At 38.9% G+C, this 26,306-nt stretch overlaps 1 protein-coding gene across 1 annotated transcript; it reads right to left on the reverse strand.

Annotated features, from left to right (window-relative positions):
* Positions 1-379: 379 nt before the first annotated feature.
* SPCS2 (signal peptidase complex subunit 2) lies at positions 380-26,255 on the reverse strand. Its single transcript, XM_044258531.1, has 5 exons — positions 26,109-26,255; positions 12,067-12,150; positions 9,944-10,104; positions 8,185-8,319; positions 380-1,259 (listed from the first exon to the last, which is right to left on the reverse strand). The coding sequence occupies exons 1-5, from the start codon at positions 26,220-26,222 to the stop codon at positions 1,073-1,075; spliced, it is 681 nt and encodes a 226-aa protein (XP_044114466.1). The 5' UTR covers positions 26,223-26,255; the 3' UTR covers positions 380-1,072.
* Positions 26,256-26,306: the final 51 nt, after the last annotated feature.

The following is a 26,306-nucleotide window of genomic DNA, read 5'->3' on the forward strand; positions in this document are numbered from 1 at the left end:
AAAGTACTAAAAAAGATACCAACTCACAACTCTGGAGCCAGACAAACCAAGGTTAAATCCAAATTCCAACACCAGCTGTGTGACAAATTAGTCAACTTTTGTGCCTCACTTTCCTCATCTATAAAATGGGGATAATAACAGCACCTGCGTCTTGGGCTGTTATGAGCATCAGTGAGTTAATACACATCAAGCACTCAGCACACTGGCTGGCACCAAGTACTGAGTGTCATAATTATTATCCCTGGAAAGCTAGCGGTTCCTCACCTACAGGTATGCACAGGTTTCTGACCAGTAAAACAGCCTAAAAACAAAAGGAACCTATCATAGTAAGACTGTTAACACTTGCTGCTCTGTTTCTTCCATCAAGACTATGACTCCATTTTTTCACATCTTCTTTCCTTTTATTGAAAAAAATTTTAGAAAATGGTAGTTAATAAAGGGCACAAACAAATCAACAGGGATATACTAGTGGAAAACATAGACGATATAAAATTAAAAATGCCATTGGCTTCTTTAATTGGTTAAGAGCACAAAATGTAACAGAAGGTCTGTTTTAAACAAATTAAAAAGCTGTGTTTTTTTCCCAATTCCCCCTAAGTCAGATATATACACACCCACAAAAATGGTGTGTGAAGGAAAACTGTCATACACAAGAAGTTGTATCCTGAATTATGGGAAATAGCTGTTGAAATAGGAATTAACACAATAAAGTCAGCAACAGGTTAACAATTTTAAAAACTGAGTCTTTAAATGCTGCATGGCACAAAGCTATACAATATAAAGGACTACTAGGTATGAAGGACAAAGTCTGTATGGCTGCTAGCAAAAGTGCTTTTCCAGAAAAGCAAATCAAAACAATGCAATTAGCAGACCAAGGCTAAAGGCAGATATCAGAGCTACAACTTCTCATATCTGGACTAGAAAATCCCACTTATCCGGAATGGACTAAAATTTCAGGACAAAATAGGGACATTTTAAACATATCTTACTTTTTCCATTTTAAGTTCTGTTTCCTTCTCCCTCACCATGAAATTCAGCATGATCCAGCAAAGATGGTTGCTTTTAGACCTGGCTATTTTATTTTTCTTTCTGTTGCAAGGCTGTCATGAAGCCTGGATATTTCCGGCTCGTATGCATCCATGACCAGTGTCCCGCTGTGGTCAAAAAACTTAGCAATGGACTTCGTGAACTCGGCCTCTCGCTGCTGCTTTGTTCTTCCACTGATAAAGGTCAACTTCAAAGTGTATTTGTCATCGAACCTAAGCAAAGATAATAAATCAAAAACCAAACATAGAGATTCAACAAGTTAACACTAGAGCATCAAGTGTTTTTGAACAACAGAGCTGAGCATGGCTACATGGTAACATGCAGACTGATCCTTTAAAAAAAAATCCAGGGGTTCCTAATTGCCTTCAAGATATTAGTTCTGGGGGCACCTGGGTGGCTCAGTGGGTTAAAGGCTGTCTTCAGCTCAGCTTCAACCCAGGACCCTAGGATCGAGCCCCACATCAGGTTCTCTGCTCAGCAGGGAGCCTGCTTCCCCCCCACCCCACCTGCCTTTCTGCCTACTTGTGATCTCTGTCAAATAAGTAAGTAAAATCTTTAAAAAAAAAAAAGTTCTGATTCATAGGTATTGCCATGTCTGCCTTACTTACTGTGTACCTCCTTTACCTTGTCATAGACCATTAAATTATATGGCCCACCTCCTACCTCTGAACCTTAAACTTGTTATGCTAGAAGGGTCTTCCTAGTAGACACTTCTAACCTCACCTGACTAGTTCCCATTTGTTAATATTAAGGCATAAACTTTTCTGGGATACCTTTCCAAAAATGGGTCAGATGTCTCTCCTTTGTCATACACCATCAACTGTCACCGTACCATCAACTGTCAACTCAGATACTGAACACCTAGCATATGCCAGGTCTAATGCTAGGCTCCCATGCTGTCAATCAAATTATCTACTGGAAGATGTTTAAGCATTTGTGTTCTTCATTAAACTCAGAGATTCTTAAGGATAAGAATTCCGTCTTATTTATTTTTCTATTCCTAGCTTGGCACTTGCACCAAATCTTATGAAAAAATGAAGAACCTTTGTTTTCCAGAGATGTTCACCAATTCCAGGCTGCTCAGTCCGTGTTCCCTGTAATCAATTGAGTTTCAGGTTCTACCCATTTCAGGCCAGAAATATCTTTTACTACATGAATTCCCGAGATTCCTTACCTATACCTTAAGGTATTTTCAAGGCCTTCGCTATCTCCACACATTCAAAAGGGTTTATAAAAATCAACCTCTGGCAGGATGACGTTCCTCCCCCTGACTGTGACCTGTTTGTTTCTGTCTCCGTTTAATTAGGGTACATTCAGTGGACTGTCAAGCTGTTACTACCTTTAGAGAAAGCAACTGCTGAAGCTTCTGTTTCTGCATGTTTAAAACAGAAAAACTACCACCCAGTTTTCAGTATCACTGTCAGTGTTAAAACAGTGCCTATTATTAACCAGCGCTCAAAAAATCATAGCTCAATAAATTACTGTCTAAGAAATAAAAAGTGTTGGTAAGGATGTGGAGAAAAAGAACACTTTGGACTGTTGGTAGGAATGTAAATTGGTGCAGCTAATTATAATGGAAAACAATATGGATGGTCCTCAAAAAATTAAAAATAGAAATACCATATGATCTAATAATTCCACTTCTTGGTATTTACCTAAAGAAAATGAAAACACTAATTTGAAGATACATACACCCCTGTATTTACTGCAGCATTATTTACAACAGCCAAGATATGGAAGCAGTGTCAACTCAGATACTGTGTCCATCAATAAATGCATAAAGAAGGTGTGGTGTATATACACAATGGAATATTACAAAGTCCCAGAGAAGGACAAGATCTTGTCATTTGTGACAGAGAACATGGATGGACCTAGAAAGTATTATGCTAAATTAAATAAGCCAGAGAAAGAGAAATATAATATCATTTCACTTATATGTGGAATCAAAAATAAATAAATTAATTAACAAACAAAAAGCAGAATCAGACCTGTAAATACATAGAACAAACTGACTGTTGCCTGAGGGAGGGTGGCTGGGGAGATGGGCAAAGTGGGTGATGAGTAAGTCACTCAGTGATAAAAAGTGATAAAAAGCATGGCATGGGGAGTATAGTCACTGTGCTGTAACAGCACTACATTGCATAGTGTAGACAGTAGCTACACTAACGGTGAGCTAACTACAGAGCTGCTAAATCACTATGTTGTACAACTGAAATTACTGTAACATTGTGTGAACCATACTAAAAACAAAACAAAACAAAAAACAAAAAAAAACACAACAAAACTGTTATCTAGCCAGTTATTCCCAACCTGGAAAGCTATGAGTGGAAGTCCTTAAACTATTTTCAACACCTCAAAATTGTTCTCAAACTCCAGCCAGCGGCTATTAATTGATTTTACAGTAATCTCAGAACTTTTAGGCCTGGTTCCACTGGCCGTTCCACGGCTCTGATGGTAAGACATGATCTGATGAGCTGTGATCTGATGCACTTTAGTTAGTATTTATTTTATATTATGTAGTATACAACTTACTATACAATTACACAACATATAATTACATCTAAAATATTCTCAGAAAAATCTAACAATATATTATAGAATAATTATAAGAATAATTATATATTCATTCAGTCCTAACTTTACATGTCAGGTAGTTTCAGATGCTAAGGCTATACAGCAGTGAACATAAGAGGCAAGACTCTGCCTTTTAGGACTTTTACTTTAGTGTATATGGAAGAATCAGCAATAAAATAAAAAATCTGATATTTTAAATATAGTAGGCAGGAAAGTCTTCACTAAGCAGTTATTTGAGCAGAGCCCTAAAGCAGAGAAGAACAAGCTATCTGAAAAAAGAATAATCCAAGTAGAGTTCACAGCAAATGCAATGGCCTAGGGCAAGAACATGCTTGGAACGTCTAAAGAACAGAATGAAATTAGAGAGGAGGAAGCCATGGAGATAAGGAAGGTATGTGCACTATGTGTGGGGGGTGCAGAGGAAAAGATGAGTATGGACTTCTAAGATAGGCTTAGGATTTAGATTTTTCTGAGTGACATGGTTTGGAGCGAAGGATATGCCTTCCGTTCTAAAAAGATCACTCTGGCTGCTGTACTGGAAATAGACTATGAGCAGGGAGAGCAGTTGTGGAGGTCCATGAAGACATTATTATAGTAACCTAATTGAGAGATGAGGTAGCAGAAGAAATGGAAGTGGTCAGACTGATATATTTAGAAAGCAGAGCTGATGGGATTTGCTGAAAGACTACTGGAAAGACTGAGAGAGAGAGCAGTCAAAATGACTGAGTTCTGGCCTGAGTAACTAGAAGGATGGAAGTGCCATTTATTGAGATGGGGAAACCTGGGAGGAATGCAGGTTTGGATGAGGGATAGCAGAGTTAGATTTTGAATGTGTGGATTTTGAAATGCTTATTAGGATCCGACGTCAAACAGGAAACTGGAATGTAGCTGGGAGTTCAGGACAGAGGTCTAGGATGAAAATACAAATTCAGAGATCTTCATCATATAGATGGTATTTTAAAGTCTTGAAATTCTAGATAAGATTACACCTAGCGAGTGTATACAGATAGAGAAGAGGCGCTAGTAACAAGCACTAGTGGCATTTCAAATTTAGAGGCATCACAAAGGAGACTAAAAAGCAGACATTAAAAAGAAAATTAGAAGATTATGGTATCCTAGAAACCTAGTTAAAAAAAAAGACAAGTATAACAAGGAGAGAGTAATCGACTATCAAATGCTGGTTGAATAAGATGAGAAAAGAGAAATAAAGATAAGCAAATCCAAGAGATAGTGAGAGGAGAAAAAAGGGACAGAGAAATAAGACCATCTGAGGAGAAAAAGAGGAACAAAACGGATTTTCTTTAGTTGGGAGAAATGACAGCATGTTTGCATGCCACAAGGAATGATCCAGCAGAAAGGCAAACATCAAGTAAATAAGAAGAGAGAGAATCTAGTAGACAAATCGACAAAAAGGCTGCGAGACAGAAATTCAGGAAGAAACAGACTCTGAAGAGCACTGCAAGCAGGTAATGACGGGAGATTTCTGACTGCTTTGATCTCAGCAACAAAAAGAGGCTGAGAGTAAAGACGGGAGAGGAGGGTAGGTTTGAGAACAGAGGAGAAGGTATCAAAGATGCTCTAGGACAGTGAGAGTAACTAAACTACAGAAATGCCATGGAATATAAATTGGGTAAGGGAGAACTGAGACAATGAAGGAGAAAAGGGACAATGAAAAAGTTGGAACTCTCAATGAATCAAGGATGGCACTGGGGCTGAAGAACCAATGGGACAAGAGAACCAGAAAAAGAGGAATCAGAAAGTGGGATACTCAAAACTGAAATTATTGGAGGTAATTAGTTATCAGACAAGTCTAGGATATGTCCAGGAAATAAGTGTTAAAGACATGGTAGAAAACAAAGCGATCAAAAGAGAAGCCAGAGAACCGGAACCCATCATCTATTTGGATAATGAAGTCACTAAGACTTCCAAAAGGAGCTCTGCTAGAGAGAGTGCCAATGAGCCAGGAGCTATCTTCAAGGAAAGGGAAGTGAATCCGTATTTAACTGCAATGAGAAGGAACAGAGGTGGCATATTTCCTCACTACAGGAAACAACATGGCAGCTGGTAAAAAATCAGCAAGAATGAGGAAAAATCAGAATCCTTGTACACTGCTAGGGGACTGAAAATGGTGCAGCTGTTTTGGAAACAGTCTGGCAATTCCTCAAACAATTAAAAAGAGTTACCATATGCAACACTGAGATGGCTGAGTCAGTTAAGCAGCCAACTCTTGATCTGGGCTCAGATCGATCATGATCTCAGGGTCGTGAGACAGAACCCTGCGTCAGGCTCTACACTTGGCTCAGAGTCTGCTTGACATTCTCTCTCCCTCTCCCTCTGTCCCTGCCCCTCTCCCCCTGCTTGTGTGCATGCGTGCTCTCTCCCTTTCTCAAATAAATAAATCTAAGGAAAAAACCAAGGGGGTTACCATATGACCCACAATTCTTCTCCTAGGACATTACCTGAGAAAAGAAAACATATGTCCACACAAAAACTTGTATGTGATTATTTATAGCAACATTATTCACAATAGCCAAAAGTGGAAATGACTCAAATGTCCATCAACTAATAAATGGCTAAACAAAATGTGGTATAGCCATGTAATGGAATATTTGGCATAAATACTGATACATGCCATAACATGAATGAAACTTGGAAACATTATGTTAAGCCAAGGAAGCCAATCACAAAAGACCATATAGTCTAGGATTCCACTCACATGAAATGTCCAGAACAGAGAATCTATAGAGATGGAAAGCAGATCAATGGCGACTTTAAGACTAAAGGAATGGGGTGGGAGATCGTGGATAGGGAGAAGATAGCTAAAGAGTACAAGGTTTCTTTTTGAGATGATGAAAATGTTCTATGTTGGCTGTTGTGATGTCTGCATTATCTGTAAACACACTAGATTACTGACCTGTATACTTTAAGTGTACATATGGTATGTGACCTGTATCTCAATAAGGCTGTTAAAAAATAATACACTGTGTAAGGGTGCTTTGGTGGCTCAGCCAGTTGAATGTTTGCCTTTGGCTCAGGTCGCAATCCCAGGGTCCTGGGATTAAGCCCATAATGGGCTCCCTGCTCAGTGGGGAGTTGCTTTTCCCTCTCCCTCTGCCTCTTCTCCCAGCTCATGCTCTCTCTCAAATAAATAAATAAAAATCTTTTAAAAAATACACTGTGTGTTTGAATGCACATATGAATGAAATGGAATGTATGAATGAAAATAAAGAAATCAAGATGTTGCTAGGGTCTAGAATTCTGCAACTCTATTTTTAGGAGCCTGGCACAAGGTATAGATTTATGACCTCTGAGGTCAAAAGGCAGGTGGGAGCCCTGCCAGAACTCAGCTGGAAGGACATTTTGCTCCTCCTCAAAGGCATCTCCACAAGCTGGTAATGAGAGAAGCTCTTTGGTGTTGATGCTATGCTTACCTTTGTATATGCATTAACTACACTTGTAATTTAAGAGCCTACTATGTGCTAGGACCTATCCCATGTGTTTTCAGGATAGGAACGAAGAGTATGAGGTCTGAACTCAGATATGGGCTGGGACACCTACTAGATTTCCCTTTTGGGCTCTAGGACCCTGGAAGAATTAAGTAAACCCTTTGAGTCTGTGTTCTTTTTTTTTTTTTTTAAAGATTTTATTTATTTGACAGACAGAGATCACAAATAGGCAGAGAAGCAGATAGAGAGAGAGGGAAGCAGGCTCCCCGCTGAGCAGAGGGCCCGATGTGGGGCTCGATCCCAGGACCCTGGGACCATGACCCGAGCCGAAAGCAGAGGCTTTAACCCACTGAGCCACCCAGGCGCCTCCTGAGTCTGTGTTCTTATCTACAAAATGGATTGTTCTAACGTTGAATGAGATCATGCACTTGGCATAATACCCAGTATATGGTTAATGCTCCACAGACGTTTGCTATTTTTACACTTGGTATATATAAAAGCTGGCATCTTCCCAAAAACCCTAGGAGTCATTCTTGACCCAGTTTTGACTGAAGCTCAAACAGTTTCCATGATATACAGGAAGTCATACAGCTAGAGATGAGCTGAAAGATAAACCCAGCTCTGGATACCTAAAAAGACCTCAGGTGTCACCTGCATGAAGTTATACTCACAGCTGGTCAGAAACACTGAAATGTGCTTCTCTGAGTTGCCAAGTGCATTGCTGCAAATATTCCTGATTGCAGAGACTGCAGTCAAGATCACAGAAGACATAGAAGCAATAGGGTTCTTCAATGACAACTCACTTCACAACTTTGGCCTTCATAGTTCTGTATTCTAATTGGGTCCGTTTATTGGCCAGAGGGAAAGAGACCTATTCTTCCTTCCACCAAAGTTCTTTCTCCCACAGATTATCTTGAGGGCACTTCCGTGATAATACAATCTCAGAAGTATAATGCTAGGAAAAACATTCTGGACCATTCATACCCTTTACTTAGTTTGACATGACTGGCACTATGATCTGCATGGAGTAAGCATAAAATTGTCTGTTGCTGAAAATGACTCGACTCTGAAAGAAAATCCAACAGTGGGATTTAAGGATCTATGAAGATAGTCGTACCTTTTGAGACTGGAGGACAGTTGCCAAATATCATCAGGATCCATTCCTGTAGGATCTTTCCTGTGGGCCACAAGAAAGATGCTCTTCTCCTTATATGAGGTATAAATCGTCAGGATCCCCATCATCACAAAATAGGTTCAGGTAAAGTTAAGGAGAAAACATACATACACACACAAAAGAAATAACACAAACTGACAAGAGCTATGAAAACTTACATAATGATAATCCTGGAGAAGACAGTTTCATCTTGCTATAAAAACGCTGAAAATTTAGCTATTTCATTTTTCATCCACTATAAAAACACTGAAAATTTAGCTATTTCATTTTTCATCCTTAAGTGTGTGTGTGTATCTTTAGTGTCTAGCACAGAAGAGTCATTACCATTATATGTAAAACTAAGATGATTATAAAAATAGCAAGATCATGCATGTTTTGCTTTAAACACCAAACAAATGAAATTTCATCATGGTAGTTCTCTTGAGAAGCCATATATTTGTAATCATGTTGCCCTCACAGTTTAAACGTTTTGGAACTCCTTTGGTAACTGCCTCTAAAACCTACAGCAATGCCTTAATGGTGAAAAAATTCATACTAGGATGATTTATCTGATTACCAAAGGGAGTGAAGGTGCCAATTCTGGGACTATGATTTGGGATCAATTTGGATAATACCATTTTTAATCAGGACCTGCTTTATTAAATGGCTTGCTAGAAGAAAAATCCCCAAAGCACATTTCTTAGAAATATTTCAGGTAGTGGCAGCATTGTTAAGAAAAGTAAACTGCCTACCAAAATGATTTGTTTTAAATTAGTACAGTGCTGGCACATAGCAGACACTCAAAAATACTGTGTGGATATTAATAAGGCAGCCCTATATATTCCAACATGAAAAGACATCCAATATATTTTAAGTTACAAAGAAAAATTCAGTATGTCCAGATTGACTTAGGGAGGAGGTGGTAGGCACCACAAGAAAACTGTTACTATGAACAAGTGGAATTTTTATAATTACAGTGACAGTGTAAGAAGTTCTTTGTATTTAGCTTTTTGAGAAATAATCAAAATGGATAGGTAACAAACATGATTCTACTAATATTGTAAAAGGAGAGGGGAAAGGAAAGAATCTGACAGATTACATAACCAAACATTATGAAATGTCTCATTTAGTATTTTTAATTCTGAATGTGCATTGCCCCTATTTGTAACAGAGCAGCATTTAGTCTCCAGTAAGTTAAGTTCTTATTATCATAAGATCACAAAAACAGCTTGGATTTCAAACCCAGAGCTCCAGAATAGGATTTAATTCCATGTTACACAAACCACACCTCTATCTCATACTCAGTAACTCTCAGTCTAGCCCTTCAGCTTCAGGGAACCCTGAATCTCCAAAATCTGATCCTTCCCTACTATCCTGCAATGAGTTTCTTGAAGCAGTAGGTCTAATGGGAATGTGGTAGGCTAGAAATGAGAACTGGGTCTCACTATAATGGGTGTTTTGCTCTTAGGCACTCACACTTGGATTATAATCATCTCTACAATAACTAAACAGAATTAAAGATAAAATAACCACATTAAATCTCATATATCAATGATAATCACTAACTAAAGTTACAGAGGCTCATAGCTCACAATGTTAAATTCTAACACTAGCGGGCCCTAGAATCAAAGTTTATTTTTTTTGTAGGGAGTGGGGAGAATTATCAGTAGAGATTTTAGTAAACAGTCACTAGAAAACAAACCTGAGCATAAATAAAGGATATGATATGACACACAAAGCCAAAACAGGCTTAGATTCTGGAAAGGGGTGCATATAATCCCAAATCAAAGCCACTATGGCAAAGAAACAGGAGATGGTACAGATGGTGAGGCGACCGTCAATCAGACCAAAATTCTCCACATACTTGTACTTTTCCAGAAGTACCTAGTAAAAAGAACAAGGAATCAAGCTCACAGGACTTCTTCCTTCCTAGTATGTGCTTTTATTCTTAACTTCCATGATAAAAGTTATATTATCATATAATTACCAACAGCTCTCTCCAATCAGGATTTTACCACTTCAAGCAAAAGAAGACTCAAGCTATTCTCAGTGATCCCAGAGAAAAAGTTCATCAACTTCTCATCATTTTTTTATCCTCAACTTTTTCCCTGGGAGGAAGCTAAAAGTTCCCCCTGCTTTTTTCTTTTAAAGAGAGAAGGCGGGGGACGCCTGAGTGGCTCAGTGGTTAAGTGTCTGCCTTCGGCTCAGTTCATGATCCCAGGTCCTGGGATCAAGTCCCGGGCTCCCTGCTTCTCCCTCTCCCTCCGCGTGTGCACTCTTCCGGTGAAATAAATAATATTTAATAAATAAATAAATATCTCAATGTGGTTTTAATTTGAATCTCCCTGATGGCTACCGCTGATGAACATTTTTTCATATGTCTGATAGCCATTTGTATGTCTTCATTGGAGAAGTGTCTGTTCTTATCTTCGGCCCATTTTTTTTATATGATTGTCTGTTTTGTGTGTGTTGAGTTTGAGGAGTTCATCATCACTAGCCATCAGGGAGATTCAAATTAAAACCACATTGAGATACTACCTTACATAAGTCAGAATGGCCAAAATTAGAAAGACAGGAAACAACATGTGTTGGAGGGGATGAGGAGAAAGGGGAATCCTCTTACACTGTTGGTGGGAATGCAAGTTGGTGCAGCCACTTTGGAGAACAGTGTGGAGATTCCTCAAGAAATTAAAAACAGAGCTTCCCTATGACCCTGCAATTGCACTACTGGGTATTTACCCCAAAGATACAGATGTCGTGAAAAGAAGGGCCATCTGTACCCCAATGTTTATAGCAGCAATGGCCACAGTCACCAAACTGTGGAAAGAACCAAGATGCCCTTCAACGGACGAATGGATAAGGAAGATGTGGTCCATATACACTATGGAGTATTATGCCTCCATCAGAAAGGACGAATACTGAACTTTTGTAGCAACATGGACGGGACTGGAAGAGATTATGCTGAGTGAAATAAGTCAAGCAGAGAGAGTCAATTATCATATGGTTTCACTTATTTGTGGAGCATAATAAATAGCATGGAGGACAAGGGGAGATGGAGAGGAGAAAGGAGTTGAGGGAAATTGGAAGGGAAGGTGAACCATGAGAGACTATGGACTCTGAAAAACAATCTGAGGGTTTTGAAGGGGTGGGGGGTGGGAGGTTGGGGGAACCAGGTGGTGGGTATTGGAGAGGGCGCGGATTGCACGGAGCACTGGGTGTGGTACAAAAACAATGAATACTGTTACACTGAAAATAAATCTAAAAAATTTAAAATAAATAAATAAATAAATAAATTCATTTAAAATAAATAAATAAATAAATAAATAAATAAATAAATAAATAAATGAATAAATAAAGGGGGATGGGGCAGAGAGAAAGAGAGAATCTTAAGTAGGCTCAATGCCCAGTGCAGAGCCTGATGTGAGGCCTGATGTGAGGCTTGATCTCACAATCCTGAGATCACAACCTAAGCCAAAATGAAGAGTCAGATGTTTAACAAAGTGAGCCACCCAGGTTCCCCTCTTCCTTTTTAAATAGAGAGATGTCCAATCATGAATGAATTTCCTACATTCCCTCAACCCTCTTAGCTCTAGGCCAAGTAACCTTAAAAAACAATTTATCACCAGCTTTCTGGAATTCAAAAAATTAATTTGACAGAAGCTTGAGGTAGCTAATATTTTAACACTTGTTCCTCACATTTACTGACTGTAAGGATTTCAGAAACTGCTTTATGGCTCAATTCCTTAAACTAACAACTACAGCCATTCCAAGTCTCAGAAAAAAAGATCTTGCAGACATGTCATAAGCTATATATATGCTAACAGACTCCCAACCTCAATAAAATACCTTTTTGGCAGAATCATCCAAAGAATTCTTCACAGCTGATCCATCCCACTTGTCAATTTTTACAGGTTTATCATCAATCTTCCACTGTAAAATAGAAAAGTTGTGAATGAAGAGGCATAGGAGCTTACTCAAAGTAAAACGAACTACTTCCTTAAGAGTGTTTAAATGCTTCCCCCCAATCCCAGGCACAAAATGGTGTCACTTAGGTTAAGACCTCACATCAGTAAACTACAACCCAACTAACCTAAGGGCAGTTTTAACCCCCAAGAAATATGCCTTTTAACCAGTCAACAGAAGAAATTCCTGGTCAGCACTAGGAAACCAACAGGCTCCTTCACCTTAAAACAATGGCTTCTTCGCTAATAATTTCCTTTTTTCCACTCCCTCTCCAGCTTTAAAAATCTTCCCATTTCTGTAGCCTTTTGGAGCTTCCCTATACCTGTTAGATGGGATGCTGCCCGATTCAGGAATCTATTATTAAAGCCAATTAGATTTTTTTTTTAAAGATTTTATTTATTTATTTGACAGAGATCACAAGTAGGCAGAGAGGCAGGCAGAGAGACAGAGGAAGCAGGCTCCCTGCAGAGCAGAGAGCCCGATTCGGGGCTCGATCCCATGACCCTGGTATCATGACCTGAGCCGAAGGCAGAGACTTTAACCCACTGAGCCACCTAGGCGCCCCAAGCCAATTAGATCTTTACAAACTACTTGGTTGGGGCGCCTGGGTGGCTCAGTGGGTTAAAGCCTTCTGCCTTCAGCTCAGGTCATGGTCCCAGGGTCCTTGGATCGAGCCCTGCATGGGGCTCTCTGCTCAGCGGGGGGCCTGCTTCCTCCTCTCTCTGCCTACTTGTGATCTCTTTCTCTGTCAAATAAATAAATAGAATCTTTAAAAAAAAAAACAAAACTACTTGGTTGAATTTTTACTTAACAAGAGCATCTTCAAGTATATGTACATTTATTCCTTGTCCTCTGATGCTGGACAGCTAAAAGACAAACACTTAAAAATGAAGTTGAAGGAGACTAAGTCACTAGAATCAGGTGGTACTCATATGATTTTGCCAGTATCCATGCCGGAAAGCTAAATCTACAAGCCCCAAATCAAACATTTACCTAGGCTACAGAGACTACAGTGTGAACTCACATATTCCATTCTCATTTTACCCAAATGTGGGAACAAGGAAAAAAGCTCCACTTGTTCATCCTTTCATTCTATGACCACAAAACTTAAGACAATTTACATCCATGAACTTTCAGACACTAACAAAATGTCAGCTAACAACTTTTGTATTTCACCAGCATGTCTTAACCGTAGGAAAACAGCAAATCCAGTGTAGTCTGTTGGAAAGAATATTCTGAATTAAAAATCAAGCCCCATTACCAGTCAGTTATATGACTTTGGACAAACCCCTTTCCAATTTCCATCTTCTACAGAGGTACAGAATCAAGTGATTGTCTCACGTTGTTGGTAGAAATTCAAAATGGTACAACACATACGAAGACAATTTAAATTTAGCACCCTGGATTCCACTTCTGGGAATTTTTCCGTATCTGCATGCACATTGACTAATATACAAGCCTACTCACTGCAGCAGTGCTTTTAATAGTAAAAAAGTAACTCAAATACTCAACTACAGAGGACTGGTTAAACAAACTGGTACACCCAGGTATCCTGAGATGGTCCAGGTACATGGGTGGGACTGACTTATCAATGTATGGCTTTTTTGATTTTTATTTTCTTCAAACCACTTTCAATTTTATTTGATTAAAAAGAATGCCTTTTAAATTTTTAAACACATGAATATTTTATATAGTAAAAATATTCTCAAATGCAAATTACATGAACATAGTTTAAGTGACAAGGTACTACAAATACTCTAATAAACTATCTTTTATAGTTCATAATGCTCAACTCTTAATTTTTTATATCAAGTAAACAAATACCATATTTGATAAAAATTTCAAACCAGTTGGCAATCCATTTTGGGTGCGTGAAAAAACCTTTAGCCTATTTTAGAGGAAACAGGATCTCTGGTGTAGTATAGAGACTTCTGGAAAAGGGCAGGAGGGCAGACATCAGGCACTTATTTTTCTGATTTACTTTCTGTAATTCTTAAAACTGCTCATCAACTAAAATGTATGCTACTCTTCTATTTTCTCTCTACTGCTATTCGGGGCATTTCAGAAACTTTTTTCTCCCACTATTAACTTCTTCAACCATAAGTGCAAATTGCTTTCCTTTAGTAATAAAAAGGCACAGCCAAGGTTGGCTTCTTTCATGTGGGACCTCACAGGATAAATTACGAAGAAAGGTTCTGTGCAAAAAAGAGGTAATTTAGGCATGAGACTACCATCCCGAGAGTTAGAAAGGCTGGTGAACAGTCTCCTACGCTGATAAAAAAAACTTTCCCTAAGTGATTTAAACCGTTTGTATAAATAAAGTGGTTTATGCTAAACACCAGTTTTTTTTTTTCTCTCTAGGAGTCTGGCATTTGGGCACAGGTTAGGCAGAAGGTGCATACTAAACCAGCTCCCAGTAAAAAAATCTGGGCACTGGGTTTCTAATGAGCTTCCTTGGCAGACAACACTCCACATGTACTGTCAGAGCACTGCTGCCAGAGGAATTAAGCACAACTTATGGGACTCCACTGGGAGAAGACTCTTGGAATCTTGCACTAGGTTTCTTCCAGACTTCCATCCTATGCATCTTTTTCCTTTGCTGAAATAAACCTTGTCCACGAGTACAACAACCACTGAATCCTGTTGAGTCCTTCTAGTCAATCACTTAACATAGTCTTGGGGATTCCTGATACAGGCATATTGCCAATTAAGACACAGCAGATGCTGTAACTTCACACAGTTCCTCTTTCCCACATTCCCGCCTGCGTATTACAGATACGTGTATACTGGGCCTAATTAACAATCACAGACACTGACTTTAAGACCATTGCTATTGTCAATCCCATTCCCCAAAAGAGACACTACTTTTATCTCCTTCTGATTTTTTAAAATATATTCATCTCTATTAAAAAATGTTTACATTGCTATTTCTTAATTTTTCAGTTTTTGGCATTAAATCTATGGACTTCTCACCATAAAAAAGGAAATGTATCCATTTCATCCCTGCCACACTCACATTAATTTTTCCTGTTCCTCCTCCACCACATTTTTAATACAGTCATAGCAGATCACTGGTGATTGGGTCTTCTATAATAGCTTAATTCTGGCTAGATCGTTATTCAAACGGTACATTGTGATTATAAATGCTATTCACAAATGAGTCATGTAGTATACTTGGATTACTTTTTCTTTCCTGATAGCTTTTGTTTTCCTTGAAGCTACTGTTTTGGTGGTTGTTTTTAATCAATGTATTTGTCACCAGTATAGTTTTGAATTCTCTTACAACTGTTTAATTGCAATTAATTGAATTCTCTTTCAATTGTTTAATTGTTTAATCTCCTCTTAATATGTGCAAAAGTATTCAGCATTCTGTGATTTTCATCTTTTTAGAGAGATTGGTCTTGGAGCCTCCTGACCTGCTCTGACCTGCGTGGACTGCTTTCCAGGCCTGCTATACAGTTGTCACCCTGGAATTTCCCTTTACTATTAACTATTTACTATTTCCCTATACCTTCTCGTGGGCTGAACCTACTTTTCTTAGACGCCATGTTTTACTCTTTTCTTGGTTTACTATTCCCTTGATCTTGTGAGCACATCCTCTAGGAGCTTCCTTGAAGAATGCACATGGGAAATAAATTTTGGGACTGCACATCTGAGAATGTCTTTTTATTGTACCCTCACACTTAAATAAGAGAAGTAAGTTCTCTTCAAAAATTTTAAAGTTGTATTCCATCGTCTCAACAGTTTGTGGGATTCCTAAAGCCATTCTGATTCCTGATCCTTCATTCAATGCTTTTTCCCTTCTGGAAGAACTCAACACGAAGTTCTTTATGTCATGTATCTAAAATTTCAAGATGCTGTCCCTTCTGCAGGTCAATTCTCATTCACTATTAAACTGCCACTATTACTGCTAGGCTGTAAGCAGATCCTCAATCTGGAAACCAATGTCTTTCAAATTAGAAAACTAGCATTCAGGGATATTAAGTGTCACACAGCCAGTTAGAGAAGGCAACAAAATTACTTAGGGCTAAGTTACAAATACACAGCTCCCCATAAAACTGTCCCTTCTTCAATGATAGAAATTTATTTTTAACTTGTCTTCATTTCTGAACTCAATCCCAAGGAAGATTCTGTTTGTGGCATTATTCTCAAAGATGTGCTATAATTCAAACCAGAAGCTAATTGAATTCCGACGAACTATAAACAGATGTAGGCAAATGCACTCTTTCTTCACCCAAAAAGGTGAGCCCTTATTATGCAAAGGAGCACAATATAGTGGTTAAAAACCACAGTTTTGGAGTCCAACTACTTGTGTTTTCTCACTTCCCCACTGAATGGATGATATAGGGCAAATAATTTAATCTTTCTACGGCCTTAGTTTGCTCAATTGTAAAATGAAGATGATAAAGATATCTATTTCACACATTAGTCTGAGGATTAATTATGGTAATTTTAAGACACAGTAAAATGCCTAGTGCGCAACAAGTACTTATTAAAAATTAGCTACTGTTGTTGCTATTAATTATGTAAGACTAATACACTGCATCTGGTTAGCTGGATTTACAAAACATCTCCCTCAGTAACATTTTTATGTTCTCAGAATCAGGGACGTTATACAGAATCAGGACATAATATAGCATTAAGAGCTACTTACTAAATAGATGTCTGAACTCTTTTTTTTTTTTTTAAACATTTTTTTAAAGATTTTATTCATTTATCAGAGAGAGAGAGGGAGAGAGGGCGAGCACAGGCAGACAGAGAGGCAGGCAGAGGCAGAGGGGGAAGCAGGCTCCCCTGCTGAGCAAGGAGCCCGATGCGGGACTCGATCCCAGGACCCTGGGACCATGACCTGAGCCGAAGGCAGCTGCTTAACCAACTGAGCCACCCAGGCGTCCCGATGTCTGAACTCTTATAAAGAAAAAAGAGAAGGAAAAGATTTCTAAAATGTTAACTTTTAGTTTAAACTTAACAAATGTATACATGGCTGAAATATCCTCACTCAGTTTTTGTCCAGAGAACTTAAGGAAGTATAACCATAGCTATAACTTACTGAGTGCGTAATGTGTCCTATGTATTAAGCTATATGTTTTCTATACACCATCTTGTTCAATCTTTATGAAAAGCCTATAAAGAACAATTGCCATCCGCTATGGACAAACATTTATGTTTCCCCTAAAGTTCAGATGTTGAAATTGTAATTTCAATGTAGATACTATTAGGAGGTGGGCCTTTGGGAAGCAACTGGGTCATGAGGGTAGAGCTTTCATGAGAGGGATTAGTGCCCTTAAAAAAAAAGGCAGGAGAGTTTGCTTCCGCTCTACTTCCTACCACGTGAGGATACAAGAAGGGTGTCCACAAATAGTAGAAGGGCCCTTACCAGAACCCAACCATGCTGGCACCCTGATCTCAGACTTCCCAGGCTCCAGAAGCACGAGAAATAACTGTTGCTTAAGCTACCCAATCTATGGTATTTTTGATAAAGCAGCTTGAACTAATATCCTGCTTTTACAGATGACACTAAGGGTTTAAAAGATTTGCACAAAGTGATAGCAAGGCAGGGGTAATGCCAGGACTCAACCGAGTTTTCTTGATTTCAAAACCCATTCTCTTTCTCACTTCCACACTGCTTCCCACAAAGTATAAGACAAGGGATTCTTAGTCATCCAAAAAAAAAAAACATAAGAAAAAGACACAAATCCCTGAAGTGATAGCCATACGAAGTATCCTGATTCCTATTTAATGTTATAATAACATAAAAAAATCTTAAAAAGATTTTAATCTTGAATATGCAAACGAAACCCACAGAACAGATTTGAATTTTCCATTTTTCTCCCTTTAAAACCAACTACAATTTAACTAAAAATACAGCTCAGGGGGCGCCTGGGTGGCTCAGTGGGTAAAGCCGCTGCCTTCGGCTAAGGTCATGATCTCAGGGTCCTGGGATTGAGTCCCGCATCGGGCTCTCTGCTCAGCAGGGAGCCTGCTTCTCTCTCTCTCTCTGCCTGCCTCTCCATCTACTTGTGATTTCTCTCTGTCAAATAAATAAATAAAATCTTTAAAAAAAAAAATACAGCTCAGAAAGTCCTAGTTTAAAGAGATCACCTCCCTGTCAGTACCAACATAAGAGAGAAAAACACTTTATCGGACCAGCATACCTGATGCGAGACCTAGATGGCTGACCAATTCATAGAACATACACATTTGATAGCTTTGACAGAACATGACAAAGACTCATTTCAGTTAAAGACTTATTTCAGTTACAAGTCTCTGCTGCAGATATGAATAGTAAGTTCTACGAAGACATTTCACTGCAGATATGGTAGTAAGAACTCTACCTTCTAAGGACTTTGGAAGAATATTAAACACAATCCAGGTCTTGAGCTTATGTAAATACTGCAGGAAGACATTTTCTGAGTTAAATGATTTGAAGATTATAGGCTTTTCCTGTTCCCCATGCATCTTCTGGCCTTAACGGCAAAAAAGGACAAAATACTTGGTCATTAAAGGCATGTCCAGTAATACAAAACTGCCCTGGGTATGAAATAACAGGATGAACACTTCTATTTTGTTATTTTAATGAATGTGAAAACAGAAGTTATGCAGTGATAAAGACGTCAATGAATTGCTTCATAAAGTTTCTTTGCTGACAAAGGGCAGTAAGACTCAAAAGATTCAATTTGAAACTGAAGAGATGAGTAGTGCCACCGGGACCCTGCTCTGACTCAGAAAGAGCCTTAAGTACAGCTCTAAGAAAAACCAACACACTTTCTCTCTCCCTTCTTTGAAAGGTCTCTCCCAGTTTAGAAAGGGGATATAAGCTGCAAAGAGGAAAAGTAGTAAGAGATGAGGCACTTGACAGAGGAATATATCCTAGATAGTCTTACTATGTTAAGGGGCTTCGACTTTATTCTGAGACAAGCAATAGAGAATATTTTAAGCTGACAGAGAAACAACACAATCAAATTTATGTTTTGTTTTTTAAAGTCATTTTTAGTGGCAACTTGGTAGATGGCCTAGAGGGGAGTAATGATGGAGATAAATACATCGGACAGGGACCGATTTAGATGCACGGGCTGAATAAGAGCAGCAGCAAAGGGATAAAAAAAAATTCAGGCTTAGATAGCTGAGCCATCATATCATTTTCCAAGAAAAGCCACATAGATGCACAAAGGAGAAATACACATTTGTATATGCTGAGTCTGAGACGTTTAAACTTTGTAGTTATATTGAGATATTTCAGAATTTTCTAAACCAAAATAAGAATATAAAAACTGATGTTAGACTCAAAAGGTAAGATTACTATTTGAGTTGGAAATATGGATCCCTAAAGCCATATGCACACATTCAAAATAAGAAAAAAATGTTCGATCTGGGAAGAAAATAATATCTGTCTTAAGAATGGGCACTATCACCAAATTTAGATCCCAACTCAGAAATACCACAATATCTCAAAAAGAGATTACAGCTCTTGGTAACATACTTTTCAATCTATTTAGAAATTTTTTAAATTTATTTTTATTTTTTTAAAGATTTTATTTATTTAATTGGGGGAGAGTGAGTGAGAGAGAGCATGAGAACAGAAAAGGTCAGAAGGAGAAGCAGACTCCCCACAGAGTTGGGAGCCCGATGCAGGACTCGATCCCGGGATTCCGGGATCATGACTCGAGCTAAAGGAAGTCACCCAACCAACTGAGCCACCCAGGCACCCCTCAACCTATTTTTTAAATAAAAATGACCAAGAAATACTGCAAAGAAAATTACTTACTAGTGGCTTATTAACAGCTACATTTATCACTGGAGTTAAGCTGGAGGTTAATAATTACCATGTGTTAATTATAAGCATGAACATTAGTGGCAACACTAGAGAAACGAAGTTAAGTAGACTGGTTCTGGCTATTTAAGTCTAATATACCTACTATTAGATATCCATGTGGACATGGCAAGTAGGCGGTTGGACATTTAAGTCTGAGGTTCAAAGGACAGAACCAGGTTGAAAGTTCAAATATGGAAATCATCAATTTACAGATGATATTTAAGCCATGACACTGGTATTTCCTAGGGATGAGTATAGAGGAAAGGGGCTTGCCAGTATTTACAGGTCGTGAGAAAACAAAATAGTGACGGTAAAGACAGAGGCCAATGAAGGAGGAGGAAAACCAGAAGCAAATGATCTTAGAAGACACACACACACACACACACACACACACACACACTCAAGAAAGAAGTGATCAATGAGTCAAATACTACTGAAAGTTCAAGTAATACAAAAAACTATTACTGAAATTTGACAAAACAGAGATCAGAGCAGAGAAATGGAGCAGGCAACAGCTAAAAAGGGATGTGGCAGATGGAGACTGTTAACATCTGTGATATCACTGTTACATAATTGTGAATGACTGGTTAAGAAAATAGTAATAATAATTCGAAACTTTAGAGGTTACTCCATAAACACTGTAAAGAAAAAAAGGAATGAGTTAAAACTGAGATGTAATTCACACACCATAAAACTCACCATTTAAAAATGTGTAACTCAGTGGTTTTCATTATGCTCACAAGGTTGTAAAACCATCACCATTAATTCTAGAATATTTTCATCACCCTAAAAACAAACCCCATAACCATAAGCAGTCATTCCCAATCCCCTTGGTTGCCCCAGCAACCACTAATTTACTTTGTGGGCACCTGGGTTGCTTCTACCTTTTGGTTATTGTGAATGATGCTGCTATGATCATTTGTGTACAAATTTTTATGTATAGACATACACTTTCAATTCTCTTATGTTTATATCCAAGAGTGAAATATACTAAGTCATATGGTAATTCTATGTTTAACCTTCCGAGGAACTAATAAACTATTTTTCCAAGGGGGCTGCATCATTTTACAGTCCCACCAGAAATGCAGGAGGGTTCCAATTTCTTTACATCCTCACCAACAATGGTTATTTCTCTTTTCTTTTTAAAATTATTATTATAGCCATCCCAGCGGTATCTCACTGTGGTTTTGATTTACATTTTTCCAATGACAAATGATGCTGAGCATCTTTTCATGGGTCTATTGGTCATTTGTGTATCTTCGTATGGAAAAATGTCATTCAAATCCTTTATTCTTTTAAAAATTAGTTTGTCTTAAAAAAAAAAAAATTAGTTTGTCTTGGGGTACCCGGGTGACTCAATCGATTAAGCATCTGACTCTTGATCTCAACTCAGGTCTTGATCTTAGGGTTCTGAATTCAAGCCCCTGCACTGGGGGCTTTATGCTAAGCATAAAGCCTATTTAAAAAAAAAAAATTTTTTTTTTAGTTAGTCTTTTTATTATGGTTGTAAGATTCTCTATATAGTCTAGAAATTAGACACTGATCAGAAATATGTTTTCAAATATTTTCTCAGTCTATGGACTATCTTTTCACTTTCTTAATAGTGTCCTTTGACATAAGAGTTTTTAATTTTGATGTAGCAAAACATGAGTTTTGAGATGTTATTAAAGTTTCGTTTGCAAAACAATGTTTAAAAGCAAGCACCTGTTTCCTTAAACACGTACACACACACAAACCACAGCAATGCCATAAAACTGTTTATCTTTGGTCAAGGGTGGGTAAGGGTTCAGGCATATCATATCAGAAATCTGGCAAGCTAAACTACCACTGAAGAAGCCAAAAGGAGATACATGACTTGTCTAAGGACACATGGTTGATGGGTGATAAACCCAAGACTTGAATCTAGGTTTTCCAACCTCAAAACAGATGGTATTTCCACTACTGCAGTATTTAGCACAGGGCCTGCTCCAGTATGAGAGGCAAGAGCACTGGATTAAGAACTGGGAAACCAGGTTCTGGAACTGCAACTAACTCAATGTCTCATCTTGAACAAGTTGCTTCGTCTTCCCCTCTTCAACTGTGTCATGTCTATAAAATGAGGAGGCTGGAACAGATCAATTTCAAAATCTCATTATAAACATTTTAGATTAAACAGAACAGTTATAAACCAAGTAAAAATAAACAAAAAACACTTACTATATTAGAACCAGAAGGGAGTGCTCCCTTCGGCAGCACATATACTAGAACCAGAAGGGATTTAAAAAGTAATATAAGATAATTCTCAACCTGGAAGAAACTGTCAAAATGTAGAGGAAAGAAATAAATAAATAGCTATGTGTAAAAACATACAGCTGTCCATGTCCCACCTCCAGAGAATCTGATTCAGGTCTGGGATGAGGTCCAGAAATCTGCATTTTTAACTAAAACCCCAACAGAGTCTGATATCTTTATATGATGTCAGGAAAAAATATGTATCTAAGGAAACTGAAGACCAGAGTAACCGGCTAGTTAGTAGTAGCTACATATATTTTTTGTTAAGTGTTTACTATGTGCTACTCATAGTGCTAGACACATTTTAAGGTAAATAATATATTCCCACTTATAGATGAGGAAATCAAGACACAAAAAATTTATTAAATTATCTAAGAATACATATCTGCTAAGTGGCACAGCCAGGATTCAAAGCCAAGCAGATGGGCTGGCTCCAGAGCCTGTGTCCTCAACTATTAAAATAAAAAACCTGTTTTACCATCAGGATGACAGTCCAGCCAGGAGACAGAAATGAAGTTAAACAGGTATGAAGTTAAAAGGGTCTGAATACAGCCTCTAAAAACACAGTTTAACACTGCATTTTCATAGCCAAACAATCTTAGTAGCCTAAACTAATCCAGCCAGGGGACAGAAATCCATGTACAAGGTTAAAAAGATTTGGATATAGTTCTGGAAAGCATGGTTTAATACCACCTGTCAATTATAATAGCTAAAACAATTAAGCAAGCAATTTTCTTTATAGCCTGTTAGGTAAAAGAAAATGCTTTGATGTATTCTGGGCAAAATAACTTACTGCAATGATCTAAGTTATTCTGTGACGGAGGTTGGAAGATTGCATTTGCATACCTATTTTTAAGATCAGGAAACTAGAACTGCTTTGTTCTCAAAGTCAGTTTCATAGGAGCAGAAATTCACATCTGCTTAGGGAAAGCTAGAAGCACAGTGAAGCACATTTACATCTTGTTATTACATTTCTTATGGCAAGTGAAATTACAGCTTCAGGAAACAAAGACCCTCCAAAAAATCAAGACAAATAAAACTAAAGAGATTATAAGGTAACAGGCTCTCAGTCCTGCAAAGCAAAAAAGCTTCTCTATTCATTCAAATCCTGCTCCCCTGAGAATATTTTCTCCATCTTCTCTTCCACCGTACCTTCCTTCAGTTTTCAGACAATTAAAAGCATTATTCTCTAAGGCAATTTCTGAAGACTGAGGAGGAAGATCTGAGGGGTTTTTTGTCTGCTAAATTTAATGAAGCAAGTACTTATTCTGTGTTGGCTGTCTCAGAGAACTATAAGGACCTTTCAGGGGAAACTGGACAAATACAAATTGGTAGGAAAATATAAGACAGTATGTCATATTAAGTGACAGCTTAATTCCCACGTGCAATAAATGCTAGAGAATTCAGAGGAGGAACAACTTGATGTAAAGCTGAAGCGAAATTTCCCGAGAAAAATCACCTAACAAGATCTTATTTTCTATCCTCTATGACCTTCACTTCTTGGTTAACTCTGTCAAGTGCTCTTTTTTAAGGCCTTTTATCTATTGCTGCTACTCAAATTAGGGTTCTCATGGCCTGGCCATTCTATTTTTATAGCTGTTCACAAAGAATGCTTACCCGATACTGTACAATATTTACAACAAGCCCACAATACATACAGGAACCCACATTATTTACATAAGGAAATTTAAGTTCAGTAGTATCATGTAACCTATCCAAGGCCATGTGGATTTTAACAAGCTATATTAGAATTCAAACTTGTCTTTCTTTTTATAATAAATGCTACACACTAGTACGGTATAAGGTCTTATTCGAAAGCTTTTAATTTCTAGCTCTCCAAACTAATTTTCTGAAAACCACTTCATATAGCCTCAACAGCTTCCTACTCCAAGCAATCCATGCCCTCTTCAATCTGATTCCACCATCATGTCACTACAGGTCTCTTACAGAGCAATCCAGTCAACTCACTACCTGAAACATCAAGCACCATCTGCTCAAGGACATTCTCACCTAGTATACCATCCTTCTCTCCCAAAATAAGGTCCCAGGTCCACCCTCAGATGTGAGGTCTTCCCCTGGGCCCTCACCTCCTTATCAATTAGTTCTGAGGAATCACTCTCTTTCTCCTTTTTGTGAAAAGCACACATCTGAATACACCAAATACTTTTAATATTTGGGGTTCTTCTTCCTAGTCAGCTATACTGAGTACTTTTGGACAGTAGGATTCTTGACTTTTTTCCTCTGCATTGCGCATGTGTATGCAACATGGCTTACAGAGATCATTCATGTATATGACCCCATTTGGTTCTCCCCAAAACCATACGATTTCAGATGGAAGGTAAGCTTAACTGACTTGCCAGTCTTCACACAGTTTGATGAAAGTAGCAAACCCTGCATCTTATGATCCTCAGATCCAAGTTCTTTCAATAATGTAATGATACCATATACAAAATGCCCCCGATAAATGTTTGCTGGTAATGATCCAAACGGAGAGAACAGCAAGAACAGTCAATGGGACAGGATGAGCAAAGGCTGTGAGATGCTCACCAGCAGAAAGGCAGGGTTTATGTATGAAAATAAACATCAATTTCCAAAACTCTCACATGTCTTGGAGCAACTTAACCATTCCAATCCCCAGAACTCGTTCCTCTTAAAAATGGTTAAAGAGTGTGAGAACCATATGATTCAAAACCAGTGACACCTGAAAACAGAAGCACAAAGACCTGGATTTGAACCCCTCAATATGATCACATATTTGTTTCTTAGGCCCTATCATTCGTTAGGCACAGGGTGTCTGAAAGCTGCTTTCCATTACAGCAAAAAATCCTACTTACGATATTAATGGTCCCATGCTTAACATTTCTCATGAAACTGGCCCAGGACCCTACAATGAGAGAACTGGAAGGGACTAAGTGTACTTTAGGCTAAGCCCCTCATTTACAGAAGAGCCCATAGACACAGGGAGAACAAGCATATTTCAAGGTCACACAGCTAATTAGAGGAAGAACCCAGTACTAGGACCTACATCTCCATGCAACTGTTTCTTTCAAGATCCTCTGCAAAGGGCAACAAGGGCCAACCGAGGAGCACGGTTTCCCCTTTTTTCTTTTCCTTTAAGCCCTGTTACTAGGGCCACAGTTTAAAAAAAAAAAAATGAATGGGCAGAGAGGGAAACAGGGTACCCAGAGCAGGCAGCAAGCTCAGAATCCGAGTCACTTACTGCACTTGGTTGCAGCCAGAGGAGTAAAATGGGGGGGGGGGGGTGAAGAAGCAGAAAGAAATAAAGAAATCTTAAGAGGGTTCCTGTCAGCTCAGTAAGGTAAGTAAATACTCAGTAAATTCAGTATTCGGACTCTCGTGATAAAACGCCTAGAAATTTCCATAAGCAAAAGGTCAAGGAACACTTAGAATCTGTAGCAGCACCCACTGTGGTGGTCGTGGTGGAGGGTTTGAAGACTGCTGACTTCGAATAGCTGCGTTCATGCCTTCGGGCTTGGGCTTGTTTTCCCCGTCGGTGAAATGGGCACATTCACTGTGGCCCCCAAGCACCTCCGAGGAAGTGTCGGCTGCATTGAAATTGGCAATAAATTATCCTAAGTGTGGTGGCTAGCGTTAAGGACCATACACACTACCAAGGAAAAAAGAAGGCCTGGAGAGGAGAGCTGGGGTGCGAGGTATGGAGACACCCGCCTACAGGCGCCGATAGGGTTCCGAGGGTGGGCCAGATGAGGACTACCCGCTGAGAAGCCACAGAAGAAAAGGGGGGCGGGGATGGGAAGGTGGGCTGGCCGCCTCCCGGGCCTCCCAAGTTCTCGTCCGTCCCCAAGAACCGGCTCCTCACCTTGTCCAACAAGCCGCTGCGGCCACTGCCCGTCCCGCAGTTGGGACCACCGCCGGCCCCACTACTGCCTCCGCCACCACCACTCCTCCCGCCCTGTGCAGACACCGCGGCCATCTTGTCTGCCTCTGTGTCTCCCTCCTTCCTACTTGTCCGAAGCCAATTGGCTGAAGCTGACGGCGTGACGCGCAGCCCGGAGTC

This window comes from Neovison vison, chromosome 7, assembly GCF_020171115.1.
Source record: "Neovison vison isolate M4711 chromosome 7, ASM_NN_V1, whole genome shotgun sequence".
Classification (NCBI taxonomy): domain Eukaryota; kingdom Metazoa; phylum Chordata; class Mammalia; order Carnivora; family Mustelidae; genus Neogale; species Neogale vison.

Coding starts and splice junctions, on each gene's coding strand:
- SPCS2 (XM_044258531.1), bottom strand. CDS start 26,222: ATGGCCGCGGTGTCTGCACAGGGCGGGAGGAGTGGTGGTGGCGGAGGC. Junction 8,320..9,943: donor TTGGCTTTGTGTGTCATATC/ATATCCTTTATT, acceptor CTTTACCTGAAC/CTATTTTGTGATGATGGGGA. Junction 1,260..8,184: donor CTGTCCTCCAGTCTCAAAAG/GTACGACTATCT, acceptor ATCTTTGCTTAG/GTTCGATGACAAATACACTT.